Source organism: Epinephelus fuscoguttatus, linkage group LG16, assembly GCF_011397635.1.
Source record: "Epinephelus fuscoguttatus linkage group LG16, E.fuscoguttatus.final_Chr_v1".
Classification (NCBI taxonomy): domain Eukaryota; kingdom Metazoa; phylum Chordata; class Actinopteri; order Perciformes; family Serranidae; genus Epinephelus; species Epinephelus fuscoguttatus.
Window position 1 is genome coordinate 15,636,116 of NC_064767.1, and position 15,913 is coordinate 15,652,028.

At 42.6% G+C, this 15,913-nt stretch overlaps 1 protein-coding gene across 3 annotated transcripts; it reads right to left on the reverse strand.

Moving 5' to 3' along the window:
* Positions 1 to 2,331: 2,331 nt before the first annotated feature.
* On the reverse strand, positions 2,332 to 9,074 carry LOC125903083 (monocarboxylate transporter 9-like). Of its 3 annotated transcripts, none has more exons than XM_049599750.1 (6): positions 8,897 to 9,074; positions 7,345 to 7,602; positions 5,886 to 6,029; positions 4,773 to 4,868; positions 3,073 to 3,951; positions 2,332 to 2,804 (listed from the first exon to the last, which is right to left on the reverse strand). In XM_049599750.1, exons 2-6 carry the CDS (start codon positions 7,541 to 7,543, stop codon positions 2,620 to 2,622), a joined length of 1,503 nt encoding a protein of 500 aa, XP_049455707.1. In that variant the 5' UTR covers positions 7,544 to 7,602; positions 8,897 to 9,074; the 3' UTR covers positions 2,332 to 2,619. The 3 variants fall into 3 exon arrangements, with proteins under 3 accessions (XP_049455707.1, XP_049455706.1, XP_049455705.1); XM_049599749.1 differs by lacking the exon at positions 8,897 to 9,074 and adding an exon at positions 8,396 to 8,869; XM_049599748.1 differs by lacking the exon at positions 8,897 to 9,074 and adding an exon at positions 7,741 to 8,340.
* Between the last annotated feature and the right edge of the window lie 6,839 nt (positions 9,075 to 15,913).

Below are 15,913 nucleotides of genomic sequence, written 5' to 3' on the forward strand. Positions count from 1 at the left end.
CTCCAATCATTCCTTGGAGGGCATATTTTTGGAGGAAAAAAGTGCATGTGGAAATATGAGCAATTGGATTATAATTGCAGGAAGCAGTTATAATCCAGTGTGAAAGTGGGGCCCACCTTGGAAAAAGTTGTCCTCTTGCCCATATTTCCTAATGGCTGGCCTGGTAATAGAGTTACATAATTAAATTAAAAATAAATGTAATCATAATCAGTTACAGTAACTGAGAAAAAAAAATATAATTGAATTACAGTCACTAAACAAAATATGTTTGATTACAAAGCGGTTACATTCATTTTTGTTTTCAGTAAAAACCTATATGTACTATATGTAGAGTAAAATATTCACTCTGTTGCTCTGCATCTTTTCGTCATGCAGGAATGTCTTCTTTTGGCATATTTCTGGACAACACATGTCAGCAAAGCAGTTGCAACAAATTTTATTTATGCATATATTTTTCTAGGACTTTTCAGCTTTATTGCTCAGTTTAAAACATGTTAGATAAGTAGTCAGAAAGTAATCAAAAATAAGTTACATCACTTTGATGAAGTAATGAATATTATATGTTATTACAATTTCAACAGGGTAACGAGTGACCTGTAACCTTCAACACTGTTGCTGCTGCAGCCACAGTTTTGTTTGTTACAGTTCATTTGGGAAAATGGTAATTATTTGCACTTGTTGCTAATGTTGGCTTTGTGCATGCTGTGTGTTTGTGTGTGTGTGATGTTTAGGCCTATTTACTGTTGTTGGGCCTTTGCTCAGACCAAAGACAGGTAGCTATCACACGCCCGTATTCTGCTGTGCATACACAGCTTGTGTGATAATACAATTTGTAAGGAGGATTTGCATTTTGCTCAAAAGATTAGCTTGTTGTTTTATTGATAACTCTCACATCCTCTGCGCTGTATCTTTGGTGTAAATATATTTTTAAAAATGGTTACTGTGGGGAGAGGGTCATACATTTTCCCCCAGTCCCTCACGGAGGCTCGAGGAACAATATTTGTAAACATCATGTCACACCTCATTTCCCCCTCCTGTGATGAACAACAGTCCCTTACTGCTCTAAACCGACTTAAACTGCAATTCAAACTTCATAACTATGTCACAAATGTTGACACTCATGATCCTTAATCCAAATATCTTTTATTGGCACTTTTTAAATAAAAGGATATAATAAAACAATAACAGACATAAATATTGTAATACTGGCATACAAAATAAGAGTGGCTAAAAGGTGACAGCCAAACACACTGTCTCCTCTAGATCAGTATTAATTGAACCTCGTCTGCACTTTGCAGATACCCTCTACAAACACAAAACGCTAGTGTCCCAGATTTACCCTTATGCCTGAAACTGGAACTATCAAAAATACATTTGTAGTGGAGTATTTAACAACATTCAAGTGATTCTAAAAGCCTATTGCAATGTCTTCATTACAATTATGATCACAATAATCAACTTCCAACTGAAACAAAAAACAGTTCTTACAGCTCTATGGCCGGTTTGTGCATATAAAAGTCACTAGCACATAGGACTTTACAAACTAGTGCTATTACAAAAGTTTATCAAACGATGCGCACACACACACACACACACACACACACACACACACACACACACACACACACACACACACCTGTGCACTTATGCGAACGTGTGTGCGCAGACACGTACACACACAGCATACACATAAACATATACCACACAGTACAATGATGGAAAAGGACCAGCCTGGTCAAAATCGATTGCCAGCAGAGGTCATGATAATCATGCCACAAAGAGAATCAACATGCTGTTAAGGATGGAAATACAGTAGGATCTCTTCAGTGTTTTTACACATTTTTGAATCAGCAGAACGTTTTCAAAATGTCTCTAAGTGATCTAGAAACAGGAGGTATGTGGAACTCAAAAGTTATCTAGCAAGGCTTTTGTATTGTTCCAACAGGCATTATGTGTTGACAGGCATTGACTATCATTGATGCTTTGGAAAGATACAGCGTGGTGTACATAAGATTATATATATTAAAACAAAAATACAAAATAAAAAAGTGTTGCTAAAATTACGATTATCAAAAAGTGTTCCATCCCTCGTTCCGATCCCTGTATCCTCTGTTTCAGTAAGATTTCTGGGAGATTTTTTGTGCACTTACAGAGTGGTTTCAAATGTTGTTGTTGTGTTAAAACACCCAACAATGTTTTTCCCAGGTGTTACGAACGGCACCATATCTTTTTTTTCAGAGCTACAGTAAAGTGAAAACCAGTGTTTACGTAAACACATTGTAGAATTTGGGAGATGAACAATTTTGTTCAGCTGACCTCGTAAAATGAGGCAATAAAAAAAAAAAAAAAAATCAACAAAGGCATCAGAGTCAAACCTTAGAAAGATCTGCAGTATATGGTTTGAACCTGAGAAATGCAGGCAAAGTACAGAGGAAAGGCCTGTATTTCAAAACCTCTGGCGAGTATTTTGGTATATTAGAAACTGGCAGCAGAAATAAGGAGGAAACTCCTGAAGTCAAATAAAGAAAATTCCTCCCAGAGGTGGTTCAGGTAGAGTTTATCAGCGGACAGCTGCTGGGCAGTACGGGTGAGTTTAGAGTCCTTATGTAAGGTACATATTCAAGCTACAGAGGCAACTTTCTCGCAGTTGCTGGTGTAATGGACGTCTGGTCTGTCATTCTCGGAGCGCTTCCTGTTCCAGCAGGGAAGGTTGAGCAGAAAGAGAATGACTGCTCCCAGCTCCACGCAGCCCCCACTGAAGTAGAACGCCAAGTCATATGACTGTGTCCAGTCAAAGAACCACCCTGGAAAGTGATGAGAAAAACAGGCAGTGTGAGCAGAGTCAGCAGGAATTCTTTGCAGATGCAGCAGTCTGCTAAAAATTACAACCTGGTTACTTATTGAAGTTGACATGCTCTTTTCTTTGCTCTGCCTGCCTGTCTGACTTAACATTTTGATTTTTGAAATGTCTCTGAAAACATGGAGTGTTTATCTCTGTATCTATATCTGTGCCTCCTCTGTCTAACCATTGTAGCAAATCTTACAATTTTAAGTAAAGACAAGCCCTCCTACCTACGACAGGGGGTCCAAGCATGATCCCAAATCCCCCGAAGAACATGAGGATGCCGTGGGCTTGTGTCAGTTTGTCCAAGCCGACAATCTTTGTGGTAATGTAGGAGGTGAGAGACCAGTTTCCGGAGAAGAAACCCAAGACAACAGACAATATCTGCAGTCCCAGATAACTCTTAGTGATGGGAATAAGGAGCAGTGCTAGACCTCCAGCAAACATGGTGAAGGCATACAGATAAATGCCGTTAATCCACCTGATGTCCACCAGCACACCCAGCACTAGTTTACCCACACAGGTGGCGATGGCCCCTATTGATACAAGAGGAATGACACTAACTTCTTCAATGAGTCCTTCACTTTGCGCCACATCTTCTATAAAGAGCACAGGGGGGAAGGCGCCCAAGCTGAACAGGAAGACAGCAATACAGAAGGCCACCATGGCTTGGTCCTGCAGGATCTCATTCATGGACTGCATGTACTTGGAGTAAGCCTGCTGCTTCTTCTTGATGACTTTCATGATGGCCAACCCAGACAGGAAGCTGCCTTTCTTCTTCTCCGTCTGAACGGCCAAGTCCTTTGAATCGATGGTGATGAGCAGCTCCTTCACCGTCAGGGTTTTCTCTGGAGTGGTTGACTTGGAACCTGTTGTGATCATCAGGTCATCCAATGGGGGCTTCTCGAAAAGTTGCTCTTCTGTGTTGCGCTCCAAGGCGGCCTTCTGTTTGAGGTAGTACCCCGGCATGTTGAGGGGCCTCATGAAACCGGCGCAGGCCATGAGGTTTAGTGCTACAGCTCCAATGATCAGCAGGCAGCCATCCAGGCCGTACAGCACGATCAGCTCGTTCTGAGCGGAGGCATAGATGAACGCTCCGACACTTGTGCCTGGGTGAGCAAAGGAAAACAGAAATTCAGGGTCTGTGCAAGAAAGTGGCAGCTTAATCATTACATAATAAAGCCACTGTGTGTAGATTTTTATGTGAGCATGGCACCTTATAGATTATTCTGATGACATGAGTTTTTATTTGTAGTAAAATGAGAGAATCTTGATGAAAATGAGTGCAGTCTGTAATTCCTGTGTTGCCAGGTTGTATCCACCCTTTCTGATAATGCCACTGGGGGGCGCCAGAGAAAAGATCAGATTTTACAATACTGGCTTTGATGTCTTTATAGAGTAACTTAACACCAGCATGAAAACCACCATTGGGTTGGAAGCTTAAAGCCTGTTTCACCTCGGTGATGGGTGTGGTCAGAAGTGGAGTACACTTTCACATCACTGCAGTAAGGTTACACCATTGGAGGTCAGCAGGAACAAGATTTTCATGGGATGTTAAAATTCTCTTTAATATCTAGACTGTGACTGTGTAGCTCTGAATTAATAATGGACCAATTTAAATCTCAAAGATAAACCCTGGGTGCTACTAATAACCTTTCTCATCAAAGGCTATCCTGTCTAATATGGCTTCAAACTATCAACCTTACCAAACCAATGCCATCTAATTCATGATTCTCAGCCAAACCGGATCTAGTTATTGGTCACCCGTCCACGTCCCCACCTCTCCCTAAGAGATCACTCTGCCTTTGCTACTCTACAGATGTTTACCTCAGCATCCCAAGGCTCCCAGCAGCTCATACATGAAAGCAGTGAGCATGGAGAACTGTTGTGCACCCAGTGAGCTCAGGGCAGAGGGAGGGGGCGGCAGTACCTGTGGTGACAATGCCGAGGGCAAGGCCGCGTCTCTTGTCAAAATACTGACAGGTGATTGTCAACGTGGCTGCGTAGACCAGACCACAACCCAGGCCTGTGGTAGGAGAGAGGACAAGGACAGACAAAGGAAGGATTTCCATTAGCTCAGGTGAAAGGGGACAAAGCTTTTCACTTCTAAAAATACACAACAGTGAAAATTCAATTGCACAGTGGATATCTGTAAAGTGTGTTATGTTTAATATAAAGGCCTCTTATATTTCTTTGAAATTCTAAAGATATGTATATCAGTCTTCTACCTTGCAAAACCTCAGGAAATCATTTCAAGTATGTACATGAATTTGTAAATTCATAAGGGTGGAAAGGTGCACTGGGTTGTTTGTGCAACACAATCAGCCAAACTTAAAAGAAGCATACGATGAGTGGTAAACAAGCTGCACGTGCACATACAGTCGCAGACCAGCATCTAAGGGCAGCTCTAAAAATAAATAACTGTCTTCAAATATGTATGGCCTCCCCTCTCCAGCGATGTGATGCCTGTGCGAAAAAGGCGGTGCTGACTGCGAGGGGTTTTCACCAGGATTAAGCACGGCTGAGCTGTCACTTAATGCACAATAACAGGTGGTGTTGGGCCCACGCGGGCACACCGGTGAGGCTGCAGAGGCAATAAAGGATCACATGGGGATCAGGCTTAGCCATAATTCTGTTTTTTTGTCAACATTCCTAAAAAGTACAAACAACAATGTCAAACAAATGGTGCAATGCTCAACAGTGGGGCTTGTCCCAGTGTGATTCTACATACTTTAGTGGCAATGCATCATTCAATTGGTAATTTAGGGTAACGTCAGCCTCTGGTGTTGCATAATAGTAAGACGTGACATGTGCCCCTGCTTCTTTGAAATTATTATACAATGTGTTACGAGATCCTCGTATGTTAGAGGGATAAGGAGCTTAGTTAACTGCCATGATCAAAGCAACATCAAACGAATTTTTTTCTCACACTGACAGCCTGTACCTGACTTTCTCTTTGACAGGTCTCAGCACTGTTAGCTTTAACTCTGGTAGAGTGCTGTGTAAAATTAGCAGGACAGTGACACCCCAGGTGTTTCCTTACCGACCACGATCCCATAGGAAAAGATGAGGAACTGGACATTCGGAGCAAAGGCACTGAGCATCAGGCCACCCGCTACCATTACGCCGCTGAAGATGGTCACAGGGCGAGCTCCAAAGTTGTCCACACAGGCACTGCAGACAGGACCTGATGCGAAGAGACAGAGAGAAAAGAGATACAGGTGAAATAAAGTGAGTGACAGGGGAGCAAAAAACATTCAGGGACAAAGGATAGTGTTGCTATTCTGCTTTTTCACTTGTTGTTTTCTGGATAACAAACAAGAGTTCTTGAGAAAATCAAAGCTGCTTGACTCATTCATCATGCGACATTTGCTGGTTTCCTTCCCGACTAGGCAGAGGAAGTGCAGCAGACACTGCAGTGCTGCAGCTGCCTGACAGCTGGGACACGTGTCCAGGACTTGGCCAGGCCCGAGGGCAGATCTGTCTAGTCATGATTTTCACCTCACCCCTTTGAGGAAGATGACAGCAAGAAGCCGAGCTAGCAGGAGAGCTCTGCCTTACACAGAAATGTCAAACATGACCTATCTATCACTGATCCAGTCGACTCAACACAGTCTGGGCATACCTTTATAATCATTCCCAGACATTACTGAAGGGTTTGTTCACACAGCAGCTTACACCACGGAGTCACATCTCTTTTCCTTTTTTGCATTAAACACATATAAACAACCTTGCTCAACAAATACAGTGTCTGTTACATCTCTGTGTCTCTCTCCCCGGCAATCTGTCTTTCTTTTCTTCCCTCTATGGTCAGATTAAGGGCTAAGTGATCCTCCTACATTCATAGCATGGATGACTTGCACTTGCTTTGCTCTCCTCGAAAATCAATAGCAGCAACTGCGCTCAGGGAGCCACAAAGTGCCCATCTTTGTCACAACATTGCCTCATCTCTCTATCATGTCGAAACATTACAGTGAGGGGAACTCTTTAACACCTGTGGCTATAGTAAATATAGTCGTCTATGATAGGTTGCATTGCTCTAACACAGCAGTCGTTATCCAGACTTTGAACAAGTAGTATTGTGTCTGCTTTGTTATCAGTGGCATTGCGTGGTATCATGATTGAGATGGAAATGGTAGGAAGATAGGTGTAAAGGTGATTGTTTCGTTCTGTGCTTCTAGCGCCAAGCAGATATCGTATCTCTCCTGAAATCCTGCGTCAGCAGATGCATTGCCCATAAAAGTATGCAGTGCCAAAACATAAATTTACTGCTCAACATGTCTTTATCCTAATGACAGTAATCTGAAGGAAAAATGGCTCAAAGATTACACACATATTTTAGGCTATTTGCACTCATCCTCTGTCAACGAGTCTCTAACATGACTTCACAGCAGTATCAGCACCCTCACTGATCTACCTCAACATCCACTTAGTTTGTCTTTTTAACCCCTAACTGGACCCATGTTGAAGATTATTGCATCATTATAGTGTGTGCTACTCACTGGCTATCAGTCCCACTCCAGCCACGAGGGATCCCACCCAGGCCGTCATGCCCTTGCCCTCCTGGAAGGCGTGCAGCCACTCCGGGTAGAGGACGCCCACCGACTGAGGTGATCCATAAGCCAGGAGCTGGGCCAGGAAGGAGGCCACAACAATCGCCCATCCCCAGCCTCCGTCCAGTACTTCAGTAGATGGAGCCATGGTGCTGATGTTACTGCTGCCCTCTGGGGTCTGCTACAGCGCTGACAGAGAAGAGGGTCCTGGGAATGACATGAGAACAAACATTATAGTGGTAAGTTCAAAAGATAATTAAAAACAAAAAGATCAGCAGAGTAAATGTCAGTTATATGAGAGCATTTTTAACTAGACCCACAAAAGCCTCCAAGATATACACTCACGTAAAGCCTTGATGTAGTAAAGGCTGCTGCAGCACTTGGCCCGGGGCAGGCAGGCAGGCCACCTGTGTGAGGTCCTGAACTCAAACTCACTGCAACTTAGCCATAGGCAACTGCCCTTTTTGTTCCTGTCTCCATAACCACACCTTGGAGGAGGAGAAAGTAAAGCAAACTGCACTGCTCTGTGCTCCCCTCCTGCACCTTAAACCTGCCTCCTCCTTGATTCAGCTCTGATCCTTAGTAAACATATGGGAGACACTTGTCTCCTGTGCTGACCCAAGTTTTTCAGACCTCTTTCATTAATAATTAATAGCCCAGGGCAACTTTATACATCACTGCAGTAGCATCAACTCCCCTTGGCCACACTGTTTACAATGAGGCTTCTTATGAGGAGGGGGGAGTTGGTGCAAAGCTCCTCACATTTCAGATGTGTTTGCATCCAAAGCAGGCTTACAGCATGTTGACAGTAAATAGATAGTTTCCCCTTGCGTTAAATAACATGATATCCTGAGGAACATGACTGTATGCTCATGGCTGATTCAAATGACATCTGTATTCATCAGCAGCAATAACCATATTTTCTCATCATATCCTATCCTAATGCTTCAATACAAACACAGGCACAGTGTTATTTTGGTTAAAAACATGCAGCACTCACCTCAGCATCTACAAAAACAGCAGCAGGACCCTGCAGAGCTGCGCGCTCTACAGGAACTTTCCATGTAGGATGGTTTCCCTATTAAAATCCCTTCTTACAAAATCACTACAAATGACATGAACGAGAAAGCATCGCACACGGCTGCTGGTAAACTGGGATCTATGATGCCCGTGTGTCGGGAGAGTACCCTGCTTCAACAGTGCGCATTGTGCATCAGTTTCATACGGCTTTGTAGCCGGCGACAAAACCGGTTCAAAGCTGTTCTTGCTGGTCCAGCAGCAGCTTGAACGCAGCAACGGGAGGAAAAGCGCTGCTTCCTCTTGCGCGCCTGGAGCGCACCGCAGAAAAGTCCCCTCCGCGCTCACATGTAGCGGCTGTGACTTTATGGGTCAGACTATATATTTCTTGTTTCTTCTAGACTACATCTGAAATGTTAATTGAAAACCTGATAAGAAGCGTGCACACGTAAAGACACACATGCACAAACAAAAAACTATTTACCTGATAGGTTTCCTGGCCAAATAATGTTCTTTTCATAAAGCGCCAAACAAAGCATTTGAATTAAGTTTAAATAATGATCACAAAAAAATCATTTAAACATACAAAAATGATTTAACTTATAAAAATACACTTCTAAGTTGGGGGTTCATGTGCTGATGATGGGCGTATGGGCTTCCTTCTCTCCAGGAACATTGTTTATATGGCCCTCAGTCCAGTCTGAACCGGTTGATGAATGGTAACACCACCACCACACTGCACCAGCAGGGCGCACTGCCTGGAGTCCTCTCCCTGGTGAGCACTGATTAAAGCAATACATGCAGAAATCTCTTAAATCAAATCTTAATCTACCCTCCCTTCACTAAAATGATAACAAGAGGTTGCTTAAACCTTTAGAAAACTATGAGTGATATGCGAATACCCAGCAACATGTAGACAGTCTCACATGCAGCTACCATGAGTTAAAAATATCCTGAAGGGAATCCTACAGAAGGGAAGAGAGACGACTGTAGGATATGTTTAGTGTTTTAGTACAGACAGTTCGTGCCTGACTAGTATATGGACACGTATGTGAGCTATAAAGAGTGGGCATACATTAACACAGAGTGGTAAAATAAAACATATGTGGCCGAGGAAACACATGAATTATAGGCCTATGCTGTGAGAGAGTTTTATAGTGTTCCACATAACTAAGATCTGCATAACTTGGTGGAGTTTATTTGGCTCCATCTTAAATAATAGTATTCCTACCAAGAAACACACAAGAACTAAACATGTTTTGAATTACATTTAAGTGAACGCAGGCCCAAATTCAGTTACTGACAAATATTCCTCCCCATCTTGGCAATTTAATGCATTCATGCTGTGGTTTGAGAGCAGAGAGATGAGCCGCTCTTAGTCACACTGTAGCTGCAGCATAGAGTGATATCGTCATGTGATTGCTCCCGTTCTCATAACCTCAGGTCAGAAACACAGTGGAACCAAGTCAGAAGAGAAAAAAGCAAAGGAGCTGAGTGGGGGAAAATGACGGAGAGTAGGAACAAAAAGACGGAACGTGAAAATGAAAGGACAAAGAGTAGGGTAAGGACAAGGAAGGTAGGGAGAGAGCAGATCAGAGGTCGTCAGACTGGTTTTCACACTGAATGCACCTCAAATTCTTCAGGAACTTTGATGCTTTTTCCCATAGCTGAGGTCTGCTGCCAGGAAGGGTCTTACAGAAAAGATTTAGGCTCCGTAATCCCCTTCTGCCTGAAAAAATTATGTGAAAAAAGAGAACAAGGGAGGCACAGTTAATTGTACTCTACACTGGTATTGCATTGACATGTCGCCCCAGACCAGTTTCAACCAGATATAGTGCATGTGGGGGACAGTGTGTGGGGGAGGGTGGGGGTGGGGGTGGATTATAGAACAGCTATGACACACTAGTGACAAAATCAATGTTGGTGCTGAATTTCACTTGCTTGCTTGTACAAGTTATTCAATACATCTATTGACACACACACACACACACACACACACACAGGAATATATATATATATATACACACATATATATATATATATATATATATATATATATATATATATATATATATACACACACATATAAACACACATATATATATATATATATATATATATATATATATATATATATTCCTTTCCTTTACCAGAGGCCTGGGAGTTTGAGGGTTCTGCACACTTAGCTGTTTCTAGGACTGCACTCTTCTGGACAGAGACCTCAGATGTTGTACCTGGAATCTGCTGGAGCCATTCTCCCAGTTTGTGTGCCACAGCCCCAAGTTCTCCAATCACCACTGGCACCACTGTTGCCTTTACTCCCCACATCTTTTCTAGCTCCTCTTTCAGCCCTTGGTATTCTTCAAGCTTCTCGTTTTCCTTCTTCCTGATGTTGCTGTCGCTTGGCTAGCTACATCTCTCACTGCTTCCTTCTTCTGTTGTTTGTCAGTCAACACGATGTCCAGTTGGTTATCCATAACCAGTTTGTCAGTCTGGATCTGGAAGTCCCACAGGATCTTGGCTTGGTCATTCTCAACCACCTTTGGAGGTGTCTTCAATTCTGACCTTGAGACTTACAGCCCCTACTCAGTGCAGATGTTCCTGTACACTATGCCACCCACTTGGTTATGGCATCCCATGCACGCTGTTCCTGTCTGTATCTTACACCCTGCTTTTATATGCTGAACTGTCTCAGGAGTGTCTTTGTACGGCCTGCACCTGGGGCCCTGTCTGGTGTGGTAGACCCCTGCTTCTATTGATCTTGTACTAAGTGCCTGTTCTTGTGCTGCCATGATTGGTGCTTATGTGCTGTCTTTCAGTCCAGCCTTTTCCAGCCACTGGTAGGATTTTTTGAGGTCAGCCACTTCTTCAATCAGCGGTCAGTGGTACATGCCGTGCAGGGGCTTGTCCTTCCATGATGGTTCGTCCTCCTCTTCTGCATTGTCACTTTTCTGCTGCCTGAGGTATTCACTTAGCAGCTTATCTTTGGGTCCCATCTTCCTGATGTATTCATGAATCTTGGTTGTTTTGTCCAGGACAGTGGTTCTGACGCTCACGAGTCCTCAGCCCCCCTTGTTCCGCTTTGTGTACAGTCTCAGGGTGCTGAACTTGGGATGAAACCCTCCACGCATTATATTAGTGGCCTCCATCTCCTCCTTTGAAGGATTATACCAGCAGGGTATCTGATGGCTAGCGGGGTGTACGTGTTGATGGCTTGGACCTTGTTCTTTCTGTTCAGCCAACTCGTCAGGACCTGCCTTACTCTCTCGAGGTATTTGGCTGTGGCTGACTTCCTTGCTGCCTCATCATGGTTCCTATTTGCCTGAGGGATCCCAAGGTATTTGTAGCTGTCCTGGATATCTGCAGTGCTGCTTTCTGGTAGTTCAACCCCCTCGGTTCTGATCATAATCCCTCTCTTTGACACCATCCAACCACACTCTATCTAGTCCGAGTGACATTCTGATGTCATTGCTGTAGATCCTGGTAAGGTGGACCAGTGAGTCGATGTCTTGCTCATTCCTGGCATACAGCTTGATGTCATCCATGTAGAGGAAGTGACTGTTGGTTGCTCCACTTTGGAACCAGTATCCGTAGCCACTCTTGTGATGAGTTGGCTGAGGGGGTTCAGGCCTATGCAGAACAGGAGTGGGGACAGTGCATCACCTTGGTATATGCCGCATTTGATGGTAACTGAGTTGGCCTCGAGTCGTTTTCCACAGCCCTATTGAGTTCTTGATAAAGGCTCTGAGTGTCCTGTTAATGTTGTACATGTCCAAGCTTTCAGGTATCCATATGTGTGGCATTGAGCCGTAGGCTTTCTTGTTGTCAATCCAGGTGAGGAACATATATGATCCCTTTGATAACTACAAATCCGTACTTACAAAACTCAATTAAACATTTCAAGACTATAAGAGGATGGTACAAAGCATGATGACAAGGTTAAAGTCTGCTGGAGAAAATAATTTGGATCTGCGCCCTCTTTGTCAGCAATCTTAATACCATAACATCATGTGGTTCCATTGCATAAGGGTGGACATGCTGTTGACCTAAATAATTATTAGTCTATATCTCGGGCTAAAATCCCAGTCATTATGGTAAACTCACATCTCTGCACATTCCTGGAGGTTAATAATGTCCTCCTTTTAATTTGAGGACCCAGAGGGTCATAGAAAGTATTTGCTGAGTTGGACAAAATACATTATTTATGTCGCAACCCCTTAAACTTTGTGTACATGTACAACAGAAACACATTCCAGTGTAATGCTTAGGTCCCAGTTGTCTACATGTGTGTGTATGTATGTCTTTATTTCACTGCTTTTTCTTTCATGCATGGAAAGTCTTCATGTTCATATGGTTTTTGTTTTTGTGGGTTTGTTGATTATTTGTTTAAAGTGAATTAAAAGAGAATTACAACAAGAACATAATGTCCTCCAGCCACAGCTGTTTGAATTTAGATCAAATCTTAGCTGCAGCAACTGCTTTAGTGGTTGGCATTGTTAATTAGCTTGATAAAAAGCAACAGTGTGCTGTAGTCTTCATGAATACGGTTTTCATTCTGTTGATCAAAACATCTGGTTAGATGCACAACGCTGGTTTAACTCACAACATGCTGGCAGAAACTGTTCTTGCAGATGTTCTGAAATCAAGCACCTGAAATGTCGATGGTGTCCCACAAGGATCCGTTCTGGGGCCCCTAATAATAACTCTATATCAGGGGGCAGCAAACTTTATAATCAAAAGAGCCTTTTCTGGCTTCAAGCCACAAAACATATATGAGCCTCAGAATAAAGGTAACATAGTCTTTTAAGTCAAATTTAGCCCATCAACATCTAAATGACCATTCATTAATATATTTTAGCACAAGTTGGCTATTCTGCAGTGATTTTTTGGATTATTTGGTACTTTGGAGCATTGCTAATGAAAGCAAACAAATTACTCCATGCACTATCAAATTTTCTGTTTTCCCTTGAAACTTTTAAACAGTATAAATTTGTTTAATTCTAACATCCTTGTTTTTATGGATTGTTTGGGCCTGCCATAATAACAATTCAGTTACAATTAAAGTGAGACTAAAAAAACATGATCATCAAGATCTCATGTTCAAACACGGTGATCAGGGTTGAGCAATGTGTAGGTAAGCATGTTAGCAGTGCAAACCCTTAAATATTATTTTGTTTACTATGGTCAGGACAGTTTGTTTGGCCTGTAAACTTATGTTGGTGGTCCTCTAGTAAGATCAAAATACTAACACAGTAGTGTATCTGCCTTTTTCTAAACCTATGGAGAAACTTGGCATAAAGCATGTGCAGTGGTTCCACCTGTTCTACATTCCTCATCATACTTTGCCCAGGAAGACAGTTTTGGTCCGTTTGTGTAATGTGCTATAATAATTCAATTGGAAAAATACCTGTCTTATTAATAACATTCTCCCATCAAGACGTTTATCGCTTACTTCTGCCCTAGCTGCAGAGCTCCCATTACTCATCCACAGCCCATTAGTAAACACACATACACACATATTTCCAGGGAAGTTTTACATAAGCTGACCATTTTCAAGTGTCTTGTCTTTTTCTTTTTCCCTTCATTGACACCTGAGAAGCAGCAACCTGCTGTTCTTTTCCGTAAGAGGCTTGGCAGGTGGAACCACACAGAGCCACCCTGCAGTCTGGATAAATGTCCTCTGGTTTCGGCTGCCGAGCTCTATAAAGCCACAGAGGTCAAAGGCCGCTTCAGCGTCCAGCATGGCCGCCCTGAGCCTCCAGTCCAGATTCCTGCTTGGATTAGTTCAGGTTGCGGGCTTTAGCACCAAGAGAGAGCACTGTGACATGGTAGAAAAACAGAGTACACTTCAGCTGTATCAGAACGCTCAGCAAGTCTTTGGACAAAGACATACGTCATGGGGTGTATATTTTGATTCTGGTGAGTTTGAACCAACTGTATCTGTGAATGAGCTACAGTTACCTGTAGAGACCTAATGGAAGCCTAATGTGTTACGTAGGCTGTCATCTTTGCTCCGCTCTCCTCCCACCACGGGTTATTGCACCTACATTACAAAGGTTTACCATGTTAAATGATCCTGGAATGATTGATACATGGAAAACACTCCTCTGGTCTTCAGCCGGTTAGAACCAGTTAAAACCATGTCGACTAGGAAATGGAAGTAACACACTGGCACAGAATCAAGAGTCAATGGAGGTACTGTGTGCAAGAGGCTTATCACATGATGCAGTTGCATTACAACTGATTAACATCACAAGAGGACTGATTATAGAGTTCAGCTTTTGGCACTACTGGGAGCATGGCTAGGTCTGTCTTGATGGGTCCATCCTTTTGGTTCATCCTGAAAAACCTGAACAAATACTGGATTCATTTACATAAGTCAAGACCATGAGTGAAAGCCAGGTTTATGTTAAAGCAACCCAGTGGTTTGTAATTTCATTTCATTGTTGTATTTCTGACAAGTATCATGACATTCCCATGACTAGCACAATTGCATATCACAGACAGGGAGTGATAGTTATCAGAAAGAACTGAACCAACCAAAGATACGAAGCATGGTGGCGATACAGTTGTACTCCACGAAGTCAGCCCAGGCCACAGACTGCAGTCAACTTGTTGTGATCTTGTCCTCAAAGTAGACAATGCAGAGCGACATACACTTTTTGTATTAGCTAATATGAAACCTTCAGCATTATGTTTAATATACTTAATGATATGAAGCAAGTCGTGTACATAAATATTGTGCTGGTCAATATTGACCGGAGCAGGAATGGAAAGGCTTCTTCTTCAAACAGGAAAATCCAAATTAACCAGTTTCTATCCAAACAGGCTTATATGTTGTCCTCTTCTGACTCATCCACACATTCACACATTAAGGAAGTTTCCCACCTCAGAAAGCGCAAAATTCCACTGGTTCTTGTAGTTTTTTTCCCTTTGTTTTGATGTGGTTTGGTTTCGCCCTTTAAGAAAATCATTATTAGTTGCAGCCATTTGATTTAAGCTTGTCACCCACTGCTCACCTGTTCCACATGCAGTATGTAAACAACATTTCAGTCTACAAAGCCATGGTAGCAGATCTCTGAGGCTGTATTCCAGTCACACATTACAAGGCCATAAATCATGGTGGTAAGATGACAATAAAACATTAAATCTTACCAGTGTTGAAGTGCAGTGAAGCCTGAGACATCAGTGTAATATGAGAAACGCCTGGTTTCCCACTATGTGCATGTGCGAGCTTTGATGGTGCGGATTTGTTAAAGGGAACAAATGTTTTCCATCAGCTGCTGTTGGGGTTTGGTGGGACAAAAAGACACAATAACATCAATCCAATTGAGAAACTGTGCACCTGTTAGGATGTAGAAAAATTATCATGAAAAACAGACCATCATTTGCAACAGCTCTGAAGCCTACGGAGCTTCCTCATCAATTTTTAAACACACACAGTTCCCACAAATAAGAAACTAATACCATTCATGAAACGGACAATTAAAAACAGAAGTCG

Bases quoted from the DNA above. Each gene is read 5' to 3' on its own strand.
- LOC125903083 (XM_049599750.1), bottom strand. From the start codon at position 7,543: ATGGCTCCATCTACTGAAGTACTGGACGGAGGCTGGGGATGGGCGATT. The intron at 6,030-7,344 runs GTGAGTAGCACA...TCTTCGCATCAG, and splicing joins TGGAGTGGGACTGATAGCCA to GTCCTGTCTGCAGTGCCTGT. The intron at 4,869-5,885 runs GTAAGGAAACAC...CTCCTACCACAG, and splicing joins TTCCTATGGGATCGTGGTCG to GCCTGGGTTGTGGTCTGGTC.